Source organism: Rutidosis leptorrhynchoides, chromosome 10 (assembly GCF_046630445.1).
Source record: "Rutidosis leptorrhynchoides isolate AG116_Rl617_1_P2 chromosome 10, CSIRO_AGI_Rlap_v1, whole genome shotgun sequence".
Classification (NCBI taxonomy): domain Eukaryota; kingdom Viridiplantae; phylum Streptophyta; class Magnoliopsida; order Asterales; family Asteraceae; genus Rutidosis; species Rutidosis leptorrhynchoides.
In genome coordinates, this window is record NC_092342.1 from 246,652,900 (window position 1) to 246,670,398 (window position 17,499).

Genomic DNA, 17,499 nt, shown 5'->3' on the forward strand with positions numbered 1-17,499 from the left:
TGTTTCTACCAAGCCATGGAAATGGGTTTTGGTGTTCGGTTGTTAAGCGCGTGTTCGCTTGTGTGATGAAGTTGATGAACCATGAGGTTCGACGGGTGGGATGAAGCCCGAGAAATCGAGTGTTTGATCTCGATGTATGATTGGTAAAGGAGTCTACGTGACGCGACATTAGGTGCCTCATTTATACCTACTAGCGTGGTGATTCGACTCCGATTGTGTTGCGGTTACATTGTACTTAGGGTACCGAAGTGAAACCCTTAGGTACATGAGTGACTGGGTGAAAGTTGACAAACTATAGCAATTGGATGATTGCGAGGGTATAGTTTGTGTAATCGTGGTACACTTTTCATTTGAAGTGTTTAAGGATAGGTTAAAATCCTTCGTATGCTCAAGGTTGGAGCAAGTAATGGTGATGGGTCGTGTGAACCCAATTGTTGGTAGAGTCTACCTTTGGTAGCATTGTACGGTTGTATGAGTTGTGGATATGGAACGTAGTTCCAAGTGGGTGAGTTACACTCCAGCACGAGGAGGCCTTAGGGTGAGATTTCGAATAATGCTTATGGTAGATCCGAAACTTGTGTTGAGACCTAGTTTTGGTCGATTTGTGGTGGAGTACAACTTTGGTTAAAATTGTACTTATGGTTTTGGATGTAAGTTACCACCGAGGTGGTAATGTGGTAAATCTCATTGAGAGATAAAGGACGTGTTTGGTGAGCAAGGTGAAATCCCTTGGTTAAGGGATGTGCGTATCGGATTCTCTTCTAGAGAATTATTGTTTTGTACATATGTTTGATATAGGTGGTTCTTGCTCGATTGTGGGAATGGTTAGTGGTATCCGTTAGGATTCACTATGGCGTGGCAGAGCGCGATGTTACGCTACTCGTTGTTCGAGGCCAAAAGGGCGTTGATTGGTGAAGCATGACCTTCGGGGTCCGCTGACTTCATCATGGTATTGTTGATTGGTGAAGCATGACCTTCGGGGTCCGCTGACTTCATCATGGTATTGTTGATTGGTGAAGCATGACCTTCGGGATCCGCTGACTTCATCATGGGAATACGTGATTGGTGGAGCATGACTTTCGGGGTCCGCTGACTTCATCATGAACGTGGTGCTATATCGGTGAAGCATGACCGTTGACGGGGTCCGCTGACTTCATCCGGTATTGAGATTGGTGGAGCATGACCTTCGGGGTCCACTGACTTCATCATGGTAGTGGATCGCGTGTGGTTTCGGATTCACGATGACGCGTGTGGTTTCGGTCATCTTATTGTGGAAGTGAGTCGTGTAGTTCGGATTCACAAATGACTCATGTGGTTTCGGTCATTGTATTGAGGAGTGAGTCTCGTGTAGTTCGGATTCACAAATGACTCGTGTAGTTCGGTCATTCTTTTGGGATAGTGACTCTGGTGTAGTTCGGATTCACTAAGGCGCGTGTAGTTCGGCCAATCCCGATTGTTGTTGCGGTGAAGGTAGTGAGTCGCGTGTAGTTTGGATTCACTAAGGCGCGTGTAATTTTCGGCCAGCCTTCATGTTGTGTGATCTATCGGTTGTTTTTTACACCGATGGTGGGGTCGTGAGGGCCATGATGTTTGATCTATTGGTCGTTTGATACGCCAATGGTGGGGTCGCGAGGACTATGTTGTATGTTTAATGATGCGATAGCCGTGTTTCGCTCACATGTTGTTACGGGTGTGACAATAGTCGATTTTGTACACCTTGGGATCTAGCGTTGCCATAATCGTTTTGGGCGCTATCGGTTTTAACCGTTGGATTATGATGTTACGGTAGTTGCGTATTGGTCGTATTGCGCACTACAAGGGATGTTTAGTGTTAAGGATAGTCCGTAAGGATTCGCTTCTTTTCGGTCTTCGTCGGTTTAGATGGTTGACTTTATTTTGATGTGCGGTGGTTACTAGCGATGTACTTGGTATGGTATGCTAGGGGTTGATATCTCGGTTCGAGACTGGTTGAGTATTTCCCGGTGTGAGGGATTGAGCATGGTTTTAGTGCTCGGGATTACGGGTTTGATAAATCGCGGGTGACGATTTTAATTGTTGGAGGCGATTTGTTGGGAAGAATTGTCTAGGAAAATTCGGATTGGGACTTATGATTGAGGACCGTTGAGTAGGTCCGGAATGGTTAAGTGGTGAAGATCACGAGGACGTGATCGATTTTAAGTGGGGGAGAGTTGTAAGACCTGGATTCTGATTCTGCCCAGTCGTGAGCCGCGCGGGGTCATGGCGCGCCGCGCCATATGTCTCTGGCAGACTCCTTTGTTATTTTAGAGTTTTAAAAAGGGCATTTCAGTCTTTTTGCGTTTGAGCCAGATTTGTGGACTTAACCTCATCCACCCATTTCATTTATTCATTTCTTTTTCCTTTTCTTTTCATATTTCTCTCAAGAACTCAAACACCCATTTGATTCAAAGGGATTTTTGGAAAGGAAGAAGCGGGTATTGATCTTTGGCGTAGTAGACAAGTTTGTTCTCCTCGTTCTTAGCTACACGGTGATACTAGTGGTAAGCTCTAACTCCGAATTTCATTTTTGTGTTCATCATTCAAATTTGGGGCTTTTGATTGTATGATTCATAGATGGAACCCATTTAGTTGTTAATTGAAGATTAACACCAAGATTCAGGTTTATAAGTGTTAAAGGCGGGTTTTGGGTTGGTCAATGATTTAACCATGTTTAAGACTTGAGAATGGTGTATAATCACTAGTATTAGTGATTATTGATGATTTGGAGACCTTTAGGGTTCTTGTGGTTGACTAATTTTGACTAGAGTCGAAATTAGGGTTTGTTGATGATTATGACCCAAATGTCGATTCGATGAGGTTTATAAACTTAAAATGAATTAAGTTGAAGTATAAAACCGAGTTAACTATGTTTTGGTGTCAAAACTTGTAATTGGTGAGATTTTGACTTTATGGGTCAAAATTAGGGTTTATGGACGATTTTTAGAACGATAAGTGTTTAACACTTGTGTTCGAGTTTAATTGGCATATTAGGACCATTATCACTTCTGTTAGTGATTATTGGTTAGTTTGGGCACGGTTTGTGCTTGAAAGTGCAATTGGGTCGAAATTGCACTAAGTGTCGAATTGGGTTGGTTTGTAAATCCATCCTAATTGTGTTGTGGTATTTATGATAATGGAATAGGTACATTCCTTCGGCGAGTTGCGAATTATTCGGAAGCGTTCATCAAGGCGACAAGGTGAGTGTTAATATCCTATGTGCATATGTATGTATAGGATGGGTGCGGGTCGGGTAAAGTGGTTCTCGGTTATAGAGCTCACTTCACATATAGGTGGTTTTGATGGACTTGTGTATAGGTCCAATTGGCACGGTTGTGCGTTTTGATTGACCTCCTTTTGGCGAGGTGTACACTTGTGTGTACGTTATCACATGTATTGTGATGTGGTTTTGGATAACCCCGATGTGGTGGATTTTATAATCCCGTGACTGTGGGTATTGGTATTGGAGAAGTGAATCGCGTGTAGTTCGGATTCATGATGACGCGTGTAGTTCGGTCGTCTTATTGAGGTAGTAATCTCGTGTGGTTTCGGATTACTAAGGCTCGTGTAGTTCGACCAACCTCGATGTTGTCTTTGAAGATGGTAATCTCGTGTGGTTTCGGATTACTAAGGCTCGTGTAGTTCGGCCAATCCTCATGGTGGAGTTTTGGTATTCGGTAATGGGTTAAGGGGTTAACCTTATTCGTTTATATATTGTTCTATGTATATTAATGTATCGTTGTGTTGTAGCTAACCCTCCGGGTGTAGCTTATTGGCGTTGTTCACATCGTTGTTGGTGAACTTATACTTTGTTGATATCTTTAGCTTGTTGCTTAGAGATCGTACGGTATGCTTAGTGTAGTTGCCTTAGACATGGATGCTTCGGTATGCGGTATTTGATATTTGTGTGGCGTGTCCATTTTATACATATATATGTATGTAGTATGTTATCACTCACTAAGCGTTAGCTTACCCTCTCGTTGTTGACTTTTTTATAGATTTGCATGGATGCGGTGGCTCGGGTAATTGGAGACTAGTAGACTTGCGTAGTTCCTTTAGAAGGCTTGCTTTTGGATTGATTAGGATTGGGTAGCGTATCCTCAATCGCCATGCTCGGCTTTATTTGTATTAAAAGTCTTGTGGTCGAAAACTTGTATTTTGTACTTAAAGGAGTAATTTGGGCATATGTGGGCCCGGTGTCGTAAAACCCTTTTTATTAATGGAACGTGTTAGTTTTACATATTTGAATATGTGGTGAAAAGCGTTTTATCTAATTGTGTCGGGAAACGGTCAAACATTTTCGTGTATTTGACTTTTTGGGACAGCAGCCTGTCCAGGGCATTCTGCGCGCCGAGCAAATGCTTGGCGCGCCGCGCCACCAGCTGAACACAGAATTTTTTTTTTATTTTGATATTTAATCGCGGGTTGTTCGTGGTTTGATTTGGGTTGTTACATATATGAAGTGCAACTTGATTTTGAGTCTAACAAGAAAAATGGTCACGCGCTTCGCATGCTACGTTAAATGTTGTTATACAGAAAACACACCGTTTAAAAAATCTTATAAGGATAATTTACTTTTTTAAAAATTTTCAATTTTATCCATATCTTTTTACCTTTTTCTTCGTATATGCACTGTTTATCGATTTGGAACAATTCAAAATGAAATTGTAGACTATAAATATGGGACGGATAAGTAATAAGTGTTGTATGTGCTAATATATGCTACCAATCCAATTTTTCCAAGTGATAAAAGACATACTAATCAAACAAATGTAGGGGGAAAAAGTGAACATTAAAAAAAATGATGTGAACAGTGGCGCGGACTCGCTGACCAATGCCATTTACTCTTGTCAATAGAAAGACTAAGAGTATATAATATAATTTAGACTACTTGTATCGTGTGGGGAATGGGGATTGAAATTTGAGTTCATATCATAATGTGGATATTAATATTAATTTTCCCGGCAAACTAATAAACTGTCACATAACTAACTAATTAGACAATTAGTTATTTAACCGTGCAGAAACTAGTACGCGGGTTGCAATAGTGGCGGGCTATGAAAGGAATCCAAACTTCGATAAATAATGTTGGTTTGTGTATTTCTTAAGATTCACAATTCTTAGTTTTTTACAAACCACCCCCCAATGCATGATTAACGACAGTGCATATAGACTATAACAATACCAGCTTAATAAATAGCTACTAACCAAAACTGGTTTTATAACTACCACATACAGAAACAATCTATTAAGCTCTTAGTTATTTGTAGCCTAGTAACAACTTATATAACCATCTACCTCATCCCGAACAAATTAGTGACTCAAGGTGACTAGTATTCGTGAAAAAAAAAAAAAAAAAAAAAAAAAAAAAAAAAAAAATTGTAACTAAATCTAGTAGAATCATAACTATGATATAATTTTTTAGTCAGCATACAATGCCACACACACATCTACCACACTTGGATTCAAGTCTCTAGTAAGTGTTCAACCTTCAAATTTGAATCCTTATTTTCAGGTTCTTATTATACCATACTTTGTTAAATGTTAAAAGATTAAAGATTCTGTTATGTAAAGATTATTAATGGATCAGAAACTATAAGTTATAATGTGTGTAGAACAAATGGTTTGGTAATAGCATAAACAAGCTTAGGTTGCTTTTCCTGCTGACCCAAACAATTGCATCTTCTCTGTAACAACAGCTTTCATGGCTTCCTTAGCAGCTGACATGACATGAACAAGGTCGGTTTGAGGGCTTTTTAGGGCGTCCATGTAAGCCTTACGTACTTCCGTGTTTACATTGAACTTCCTAACTCCTCGCTCTATGCAATCCTGTAAATCATAATGATGAAATTGCATCATGCTAGATGTTAATATTCTATTTGACTAAGCAAATTAACTAATTAAAGTAGTTGATTTGTACAAACTTATTATTAACATATTGTTGCATATTATGTAACTTTCAGATGCAAATGAAGGACATGTACCTGGATGAGTTGTTTAGGCAATCCAGAGGCTCCGTGAAGCACAAGATATACTCCATTCTTTAAAGCCAATTCATATAGGCTCTGGTCAAAGGCAAAAACAAAAGTTAAGAATATAAACAAAGTGCTAATTTCTTGTTTGCTGTGTAATTTAAGTCAAAGCAATGAGTATATATGAATGCAACTCTACCTTAAGCAACTCGAGACGAAGCTTTGGCCCACTTGCAGGGTACTGTCCATGAACATTACCAATACACACCGCCAGAACATCGATACCAGTTTCATCAATGAACTCTTGAGCCTACAAATTCATATGGACCACAATTATAGATTTATGGTACAAGCTCTTATTATGAGATGCCAAATTGAACCAACAAGACGAAATTACTAAAGACAGAAGTACCTGGTTTACATCAGTTAATTTTGCCTCATAGTCTTGTACAGTTAAATCATCTTCTGTTCCAGATAATCTGCCTAATTCAGCTTCAACCATCATATCCTTTGCGTGTGCCAAGGATGAAATATACTTTGTGTATGAGATATTCTCCTTGAAGGGTAGGTGTGAACCGTCTACCATGACAGAATCTATTTTCTGCGTATGTATTTAAAAAATATTAAATTGATATACAGTTTAGGGGCTGAACTGAATAAACAATTCCCCTGTTTCAAAAATAAAAAAAAAACAATTTTAAGCTAAATTACCAACTCAAGAACTTCCAATAGGTCTTGCTTTGAACAACCATGATCAAAATGCACAGTAATAGGTACCTGCACATAATAAGACTCTTTTTTTATATATATTATATATATATATATATATATATATATATATATATATATATATATATATATATATATATATATATATATTATATATTATATATTATATATTATTAAACTAATTTCCTGCCCTTTCCCACTGAAATAGTCGAATAGAAAGGGCCTTCATTGATTACACTTACAGTTGCCTGCTCAGAAGCAGCGATGCAGCATGCCACCAATGGTGCCCCTCCTTGTTTAAATGCACCAGGATGGATCTGTACATAAACAGTGTCATATTATACATTATACAATACTAATAAAAGAACATATAAATCTGAAAAAATATTTACTGTTTGATGGATTTCAATAAAAATGTACAACGAGAGGTTGTTAATTAGAATGTAATTCTTAGGATTTGAAGTCTGCTAATTGATGAGTCAAGTCTCTATACGCTAGGGTAGAGGTATGACTATCTACACATTACCTCTTCCATACCCACCTTCGATGGGATAGGTATGTTGTTGTTATGTAATTGATGAGTCAACAATATACACCCCAAATGAATAGAAATAAAAAAGAATCCTATAATCCCAAAACTATAAAGTTAATATGAAGTTTCTAGAAAGATGATGCAGAACCTGCAAAATAGCAGGACTCTTTTGCTCTTCAGCTGCAGCAACAACGGCTTCAACCCCTTCAAGATTATACACATTGAATGCCCCAACAGCATACCCTCCTTTTTCTGCATCCTGTACATTACATTACAGAATACAAAAAAATATATTAGCCAAAATTAAGAAACAAAAAAAAAAAAACAAACATAATTATGATGCTTTTGTAAATGGTCTTACTGCAAGAAGCTCCTTGGTCGATGTAGGTCTGACAGGACGAGCCCAACATTTGACCACTTCAGCTAGAGCCTTACTGTCACCAACGTTTCCTAAGTAACATGTTTTTTCAATGTGTGATATTCGGGTGAATATTCTAATAATAAACTTAATGAAAAGAAGATTGTTTAGAATTTAGCATACCTGGAAAAACGATGTATGGAACTCCGGGATGCCTACTTTCTGGGCCCAGCTGCCACAGAGGAACACCGGCCAATGCTTGACCAACTATTCTGGCACGTTTTGCTTCTAAAGCTTTTGTAGCAATATCTGATGAGGTAATTCCACCCTAACAGATATTGCAAGTAAATTTCTAATAATCAGTCCACAAATATGGCACGTTTTGCTTCTAAAGCTTTTGTTGTTATTGTGAACTAGAGTGTTTATCTTCATATACCTTTGCAAGAATGTAGCGTGGACTTGTCTTTATCCTCCTAACTATTTCCACCAGCCCAGAGCTCACCTTAAAGTTGATATCCAAACTCTCAGAAGGAGCTGTTTCATTAATCTTAGTCAGTCATTGCTCTTAAAATGTTATGATTGTAGATAACAAAATAACATTAGCTTTATGATACTCACTTTTCCCGGTGATTAGTTCCCTACTGGACATCACAAGAGTGTCTTTACCAGTCTTGAGGTATACATCTGCCAGCTCAGCTGCATGACTGATTTCCTTTTCTCTCTCTTCTGCTGACATCATCGCAAGTTTCTCAACAGAAACCTATACAAGTACATGAACACACTAAATGAAGATCTTTCTACATATAATGTAAAATAAGGTCTCTCAGTTACCTCAATGCTTCTCAGAATATCATCACAATGTAACTTCAGCTCTTCAACCTGTGTATTACACGTAACAACAATAGATAATGTATCGATATGTCTTATAAAATCTAAAAGCTTATATGAAGAACGAACATTAGTTTAGTCTAAGAAACTTAACCTGTTTGGTGGTCTTTGGGACATATGAACCCACAACAATAAGTCCACCACTCTTTCCTTTAGTGATTCCAAGATCATTAGGTAAGATTGGATCTTTTGCAATAATTCCAATCCGGGCAGAAACAAAACTAGCAGCAGTGCGACATAGAAAACGTTTTCCTTTCGATTCTGCCTGCCAGTGAAGCACAAACAATAGATAACTTTTCAAGTAATTAACAGATCTTAGGGAAAGCTATAACAATTAAAAAAAGAGAACGTGATGAACTTTCATGTACCTGAATCATACCAGCTGCAAAGACAGCCATATCTCTATCACTAGCTGCATTAACAATACATGTGGAACCCTGTTTCAACCAGTCGAAAGATCACAATTCAGTATTTCCCATTCAAAATTCATGACAAAACTAGATTAAAAATCCGACATAAGTTTCTTTTCAGAAGTATAAGGAATACAGTCATCACATGCACAAGTGAAGTATGTATGTAAATTAACTACCCAGTGAACATATAAAAGAAAATATAAATAGACCCATAACTAGTTTTCATCTTTTGACCATGTACTTAGTTTATTTGGATCAGAGAGTTAATACATTGTAATACCATACCGAAACAATTATGCTGAGGTAAATGCTTAATAAACTTCAATAAAAGACAATATTACATGACGGGTCCCTATGGTTTACTCCAAATTTCATGCTGAGTCACTAAACTATTTTTTGACACGCGGGGTCCTCGTACTTTACACTCGTTTCGCGAGGGATCCTGTGAGTAACTTGCAGAGTCCCCATACTTCACACCCGTTAGATTGTATCCGTAAGCTACACGGACCCCTCGTGAAATAAGTGCAAAGTATGTGGACCCCGCACATAAAAAATTAAAGTTCTGGGACCCCGCATGAGATCTAGAGTAAACCACAGGGACCCCTCATGTAATTTTGTCTTGATTAAAAGGTAAAGTGGACACCAATGTAGCAACATAGGTAATCTAGTAGGCATTTAATGGTCCATTGTATTATAGTTTGTGCAGGCATTTAATGGTCCATTGTATTATAGTTTGTGCACTATACCTTCTTTAGACTGCAAAGATGCTCACAGACAGCAGTTGGTCCTCCATTACGTAACAATTGAATAGAGACTGATGAAACACTGGTAGCAGGTATATGTCCTCCGGTTTTCTCCTCAACCCACTGAAATCCAAATACAATTTATAATTAAATTATTAAAATTGATTATTAATACTATTAGTATTAATATGTTTTAAGCAGCTAGACCTCACGCAGGTTCGAAGATTTATAGCCAAACGAAGCGTCTTTAGCAAACTCAGTTTCTCCTGCAGGAATAAGCCTGTATAGGGCAAGACTTGTACATTATCAGAACTTTCACTTGAGTTATATTGTATGGTTACACAAAAGAGATTTTAAAGTATAGTACCGATCAGCATCAGCCACGTAATGCACATCTTCGATGGTGAAACGACCTCCTTGCAAGAAAAAGGGGCAAATGACCCAAGCATCCATCTCCCCGAGTACCGAAACAGCAGCGTTAGGTTCCTATAAGAATTACATGGAGATGTTGATACAAAGGTCCAAAACAAATAAGAGTGTTTATCACTATACTACAAAGGATGAGTATCATTTTTAACCTGTAATGGTAGCTAAAGGGGGAAAAGTAGGTTGTTCGTAATGTAAAAGAAAGTAATATGAAAATCTAGAGATGAAATACTAAACTATATTAGCAAGTGCTGTATATTTGTAGAAAAGGTTAACATGATGTTAAAGGTGGTAAATGGGTTGGGTTGGGTGATGCATATCCGTATGATCCAGGTGGGCCTACTTCTATTAGTTTTGTGGGTTGCGCTTGTCGGGCTAGGGAAGACAATGTTGCCGTGTTAATTAAAATTTGATTTAGCAAATCATGAAGTGGCAAAGGTGTACGTAAGGTGAAAGAAAACAAGCTGCCATTTGAAGTTGGATAAGAACTTGAAGTCTACATGCTTATCTAAAACTTATCCTAAGTTTATATTTAATATTATTATTGTTTAGTTTTCTATTTGTTTGTTCTTATCCGTCAGTAGCTATATAAATAGCAAACTATAGATCGAGTTTATTCAGTTTTTAGTTTTTGATATTATTATATTTTGGTAGAATAAAAGAAAAGAAGCCGTAGGCTATTTCTTGTCTATCTTTTGTCGTTAAATTCTGTTTGGCCACGATTTCTTGTCTATCTTTTGGGTAACAGGTCAAAAGAATATTTTCATGAAAGTGTACATCCTCACCTCAGGAAAATGACCTCTTAATGTCGAATCACCACGTAATACGACTGTGTAGTCATTGTTTCCCACTGATTTGGCTGCAGTACTAAGGTTTTGGCAAATCTCTGTTATCAGTGCACTTGCCTGCACGAAAAAGAATATTAACTAATTAAAGAATCATGAACAAAGAACATATCAAGAAATGCAAACTCATAATCAAAGCTAAATGTGAATGTTTGATAGATGTTCGCTCACCTTATCAGAGCTCAAGGCCCGAGAGTTTGTCAATATGAAAAAGCATTTAGGTCTACTTTTTAACTGTTCAACGAGTGATTCGACATTCCTGAAAAAGATAATGAAAATCAGCTGCCTGATTATCTTCTGAATCAATTGCAGTGTTTAAGCCTTGAGCTGCCATGTAGTTTTACATAAAAACTACTGATGGCTATTAATGTCAGGCATCATAACTCTTCACACGAACATTTTTAACAATTAGAGAAGATTTTTACTAAAGGTGATAAGTAGGCGGGTTATTTAGAATTGTGTCGTATTGGACTTGCCAAATATTATGTACTTGATGATAGAAAGAACAAGGAATATATGTAAATATGTACAATACAATGATTGTTGGAGATTTCATGCATATGAATACATGCTAGATGGCTACAAACAAATATCAACATTACTACAACAATAACTAAGTTTATTAATACAATGCCCGCACTATTTCGTTTTGAGGAGCATTTCTGGCCGGAGGTCCTTTAGGAAGCAATCTCTTGGCTCTCGAGTAGAGGGAGGGACGATCTTATCTAGTCACGGGTTCTATACCCACCGGTGGAGTAGTGACTTCCTTCTAATCTAGGGTTCGAGGAATGATTGTCTACACTCCACCTCCCCCATACCCTACATTCGTGGGATTGGGCATTGTTGTTGTTGTTGTTGTATTAATACAATTTCATGCATATGAATACATGCTAGATGACTCTCAACCATTTGAGCCATTTTAATCTTTATGTTTGCCAGTTGATGTATGAAAATTAAAAAAATTTAGCCCAACTCAACCAGTTTACCTGTAACTGGATTAAAATTGTCACCTCTAGTTGAAGATTAAAAAATGAGGTGGTCAATACTTACCATTCTGTCAATACATCAACATCGTGAACCGTTTGAGTCCCAGTTGGATCATCATCCAAAACAACCAAAGTCTTTAAATTATTATCCAGTTTGCGTATGTCATCTAGTGGATCCAGTGCCCATTCAGAAAGAAGGGATTCCAACAAAGTTTTTTTATTAACGACAGAAACTTTTCCTTCAACATTGACACCAGTTAGTGTCTCATAGACCTGTTCAAAATAATGGAAGTATATATATGTTCATCAACATACTACCAGTTATTCATTACCCACTGAAATAACTTGTTAAAGATGGTACACAATTGTCTAAATTTTTTTTTCAGACGACATTAGAACCATGGACGGAGCTTATATAGGGCAGGGGGTGGCCTTGGCCACCCCATAAAGTTTTGGACTTATTAGTAAATTCTTAGCATTTAAAGATGAAATGTTGTAATTTTTTTTATTGGCTCTTATAACTTATTGAACGTATGTAGTTGTAGTTTTAAAATTGAAAAATTTATTATCCCATCTCTTTGTCTGCTTTCATATCACTTAGTAGTCAAAATATAGTTTCAAATGTGAGTCATCTATACATGAATAGATAAAAGATTTGGTTTATTTCTTTTATAGAACCATGGACGGAGCATATACTTTCGTTCGGCTAAGTTTATTTCACAAAAAATTATTTTAAATGACTTCGGCCCCCTCAAATTTAGTATTCAAACTCCGTCCCTGATTAGAACACAATTGAATTTGTTTCGGATTATGATAATCAGATCCAATACATTCCATAATTGATATTTGCACGCATATGTATAGCTCTCAAATATATGCCTAAAGTAACTTACCTTCACAACAGCTGAATCATCTAAGCGTCCCCACCCAGAAGCAGAACCTGAAAATGGAAGGTTTGGTTATATGAACTTTCAAGTTTTATTTGAAAAAAAAAAGTCTATCTTTTTCCATCATTTCCATCTTATAAGCTACAAAATAGCAGTATTCAATAGATGAATAACTAGAGATATAACAAACTGATGTAACAAAATCAGCTCCCAAACGCTATTCACGTCACCAAATATACATTGAATACTGAAATCTAGCGGACATAGAAATGAGACATTTTAAAAGGCTTTAAGATATTAAATAAACTTTCCCATTCAACTTGTTATTATTATTCTCTGTTCCGAGTTATCATAGAGTATCAATGAGACATTTTCAAAGGCTTTAAATTATTCCTTATATTAATTTAGACATAAATTATAAAAGCATTTTATAAAGAGTATCAATGATAATTGCTCATTCAACCTGACAAGAACAACTGGAGTGCAACAGTAGAAATGTGAAGGGGAACTCTACGAGATGCGCATTCACGAGCCACAATACCCTGACAAAAAAGTGTAGAAAAATAAATGAGAATTGATAGGAAAATAAATAGTATGGTCTATTTTGAGAGAAAAAGGAACCGCATAGATGAATATTAGTCAGACCAAATCCTTCACAAAGATATCAAGTGCAGATAAGGGTGTATAATCATTGTCCACCATGTGCGGACCACGATTCTCGAACATCCTGCAACAATGGAAACAAAAGATTTACAAATGAGAGACCGTTTGTGTAATGAGGTTTAAATATAAATTAGTCTGCTTTATCAATAGTTGAACGTATATTGATGAAGCTACATATATGTTATTAATGCAATGCATTTTGTAGTTGGTTAGTCCATAGTACTTACCTTCCTATCACCCCATGTACTATAGGGTCACACATTAAGGGGTGATTACATGTATACTAACTGAATGCCCGTGATCTACTAACTTAAGCTAAAAAAATGATGCATTCAGTAACAAATAATAACGAATAAAGCAAGATTAATGGTCACACCAAGAGGTTCCTTCACTATCTTTAATGTAATTAAACAAGATTTTTGTATCTAAACCCAAACGAGCTCCAAAGGCCATTGCTTCAGCTGCTGAGGCTATGTGAACTCCAGCTAACAGTTGATTAACCATCTTCACACCACTACAAAATAAGACAAAAAGTGTTATAACATTCCCTTTCATGGTGATTGCATTAAATGTACTATGAACTATGGATTTATATGTATATAATCTCATGGATACATATGTATATATATCATAACAGAATTAAAGACACACAAGACAATGTAAAAAGTCTTCCAATAAGTACCTTCCAGCTCCACAACCCCCTTTTATCACATATAGCTTCTCACTTAAAGCTATTGATGTAAAAATGCATACAAAAGTTTTTAAATTAGTGATAACAGTTGTAACTAAATTGAGAAAGAAAAAGTACTCATTACCTGAAAGAACTGAACCAGCATGTTCAAGAGCTTCATCTGTACCTGACGCCATAATCTGGACAACGTATGTGCATCACGGAAAATGTTACTCAAAAGAATTAAAACTTACAAACCAGTTAATGATGATGACATATTTCCATATGTTGGATGCATCCACCAAATGGATCAGCTTACGCACCGTAAGTGTTCCTTCAGAAGCCCTTTTGACACCACCAGATACAGGGGCATCAATCAATTTCAAACCCTTATTCTCATCTACAATTTACAGCAGTAAAATCATTGTACACACAAAGACAAAGTTCAAAATCATGAAAAGATTTTCAAATTAACAACCTTTGTGACATCATACATACCCAATTATGCAAAACAATAGAAAAAAAGATGGAACCCCAAATGTATGGACCTACCTTTTAAACGCAACTCAAGCCGACTAATAAAAGCAGGAGAAACTGTAGATGAAAGGATAATAGATGCTCCAGGTGGAAGAACTGTAGAAAACATGAAACAAGGTCAGTACTCAGTTCAGCTCATTTAACTGTGCGGTATATTTAAAAGTACCTGACACAGCTCCATCGACACCATATAGAACACTTTCAGCTTGAACTTCATTCGTTACCATGACAATGAGAACATCTACATCTGAAATTAAAAAAAAAAAAATAAACATAAAATGTTATACTTTACTACTGTCTACTAGGCTGTATCAATTCAACATAATCATTCAAAAACCATGGAAGTTCAGTTTACTCCTCACTAACAGACAACCATTTCACTGCACCAACCACAAGTAAACGGAAGTATGTGACAAACTACAGTCATTTTTACTTCAAGATGAAAAAATTTCCTTATGATTATTATTAACTAAATTGAAAAAGACCAATAAAGTAATAAACAAAAGATTCAAAATCTAAATGTCTTATGTCACCTGCTGACACTTCTGCAGGAGAGTTACCGATCAGGCCAGAGGCGTTTTCAAACCTCGACAGAGTTGGTTTATACACCTATCATTGATAAACAACATATAAGTAAGATTCTTGAGCTTCATGTATGTCATACTATCTTGTATGTAGTTCTATTATAATAGCAGCACTTCAGCCCATCATAAAATATCATGAAGAGATTATGGATCATCATTACAATGTGTTTTCTTAATATTTTATCAATTACATTCTTACAAATATGACAAATTAGATAGAACAACAAAGGATGGAACAGAAATGTTACATCAAATCCGCGGACACAGAAATTGGATTTCAGAAGATGAGTTGCCATGCCGAATCCCATTGCTCCTAAACCAATAAAACCAACTTTATTTGGTCGTTTTGATTTTGCAGTAACTTGACTTGCCAAGAGTTCGGGTTTATAAGTTTCTGCATTTGCCGCATCCATAATATTCACCCCGAATACTCTTTCCCAAACCTGCACAAGATTATTGATGAATACTGACACGTATGAGGTGCTAATTTCATTTGTGAAGGCAGATAGATGACAGTAAAATCTTAACCTTCACACCATCAAGATCATGTGCATCTGCATGTCTACATCCTGTTTGATATGTACAAAAAAAATTATCACTGACTATTTATTAACCTTGAACATCTGTAACATGTTGAACGTACCTGCTAGAACTTGTTGATGAGCAGCAGCCAGAAGTGGAAGAGGAAATATAAGTGACTTGGCCGTGTCCAAAACAGTCCCCTGTAGTCACACAACATTATTTGGAGATAAAAACTATATGTAGAGAAAAGGCGAAGAGCCACCCCCTATATATATAGAGTGGAGTTAACGTAAAAAGACAATGTAAAAAAGCTAGAAAAGAGCTATAAACAATGACTCATACAATCCACAAAATGCATCAATAAATTGATGTGATTATCACCTTCACGAGAAAAAATTGATACAATTTTCACATTTATGAAAAGAAAAGAAAAAAGATAAGTAAATGTACTATCATATATCAGTGTCCCATTAAATACAGTTATGTGTAACCTAAAATTCCCTAGGAAGCTTACCAAACTTTGAGCTAAAGCATTTAGGAAGTTATCCTCGATTTGCTTCCCCTGTAATAGATACGGGATGTAATTTTTGAAAACCCTGCATATTTAAAAAGGAAGAAGTGAGCCAGCAGGATTTATTATGCAGCAGTACGCTTATCTGGTTTTCAAGAAAAGGGTTAAAAAAAAAAAAAACCAATAACGGTAAATGCAACAGCAAATATTTCTAAGATGCCATATATAATTATAACTAAAATCAGTGTTTGGGTGAATATGAGATATAGGATTCCTAGAACCAAAAGAAATGAGAGCAGACATTCGGGACAGCTCAACTGGCCATCACCTATCACACAAGTGTACACGTCACTCCAAAAATAAAATTAGTTTATTTCAGAAACGGGTAAACAATATACGAAATCAATTACAAGGATGGTAATGAAACAATGGAACCATCTTTTTCTGTCATTAGTCATTAGCAACGTATCATACTGACAGGTAAATGTATCATACAGAATTGGCGTGACATTGTAACATTTAGTGAATGTATGTATACCATGAGTTTCCAGCAGCATTTGATATAATATCGTATATTATCCAAGGATGTATACCAGCTTGAACACCAAGAGAAATAGCCTCCATAGAAGACACAAAATGGATACCTTTTAGCAAATCAACTACCATCTTGTATTTGCTGAAACAGATCAATTAAATGTCACACACACCATACAGTAACTGAACCAATTCACTTGTTAATTTTGACTGCTTCCAAACTAGTACATTCTAACATTTTTTCAATATTTATCATCAAACTTAAATTCAAGTCAATTGTATTTTTACAATCATGTTGTGAACTCGTGACTGATTAGAAGGTAAAAACAAAAACTAGGGTTTCATTAAACTGAAATCAACAATAGAAGATTAAACTACCTGGATTGATCGGAACTGGTGATTTGTGCGACGGGATCCATTTTGAGAGAATAATCAAACGGTTGTTAAGTGTTTATTTAGGTTAGAGTTGAAATCGAGTAGAAACAAAAAGCTTTACAGTAACTTGTGATCAGTGCTGAAGTTGTTTTTGTATGCATACGCTGCAAATTGCAAATTGCAAATTTTTTAGTGGCAAACTGGCAAGGCCCTACTACATCTAAAAGCACGTGATTGGTTTCTGCTCACATGAATTACTTGTGACATATTAGACTATTCATGACGGTGATGTCAAAGACAAGTGTTGTA

The 17,499-nt window shown here is 36.6% G+C and overlaps 1 protein-coding gene across 1 annotated transcript; it reads right to left on the reverse strand.

Annotated features, from left to right (window-relative positions):
• Positions 1-5,399: 5,399 nt before the first annotated feature.
• LOC139870933 (uncharacterized) lies at positions 5,400-17,234 on the reverse strand. Its single transcript, XM_071858692.1, has 36 exons — positions 17,194-17,234; positions 16,820-16,957; positions 16,285-16,366; positions 15,892-15,970; positions 15,777-15,817; positions 15,497-15,691; positions 15,198-15,273; positions 14,831-14,911; positions 14,680-14,760; positions 14,451-14,527; positions 14,273-14,327; positions 14,140-14,188; positions 13,834-13,971; positions 13,440-13,521; positions 13,258-13,336; positions 12,801-12,847; positions 11,972-12,180; positions 11,093-11,180; positions 10,862-10,981; positions 10,018-10,136; positions 9,858-9,930; positions 9,654-9,773; positions 8,863-8,931; positions 8,589-8,759; positions 8,438-8,485; positions 8,225-8,366; positions 8,043-8,140; positions 7,790-7,934; positions 7,610-7,698; positions 7,397-7,507; positions 6,959-7,033; positions 6,699-6,764; positions 6,400-6,588; positions 6,187-6,297; positions 6,000-6,080; positions 5,400-5,844 (listed from the first exon to the last, which is right to left on the reverse strand). The coding sequence occupies exons 1-36, from the start codon at positions 17,232-17,234 to the stop codon at positions 5,662-5,664; spliced, it is 3,648 nt and encodes a 1,215-aa protein (XP_071714793.1). The 3' UTR covers positions 5,400-5,661.
• Positions 17,235-17,499: the final 265 nt, after the last annotated feature.

Excerpts from the sequence above, each read along its gene's own strand:
- LOC139870933 (XM_071858692.1), bottom strand. The coding sequence starts at position 17,234 with ATGGATCCCGTCGCACAAATCACCAGTTCCGATCAATCCAG. Across the intron at positions 10,982-11,092 it reads GGGCCTTGAGCTCTGATAAG|GCAAGTGCACTGATAACAGA; the intron begins GTGAGCGAACAT and ends TTTTTCGTGCAG. Across the intron at positions 6,298-6,399 it reads AATTAACTGATGTAAACCAG|GCTCAAGAGTTCATTGATGA; the intron begins GTACTTCTGTCT and ends ATGAATTTGTAG.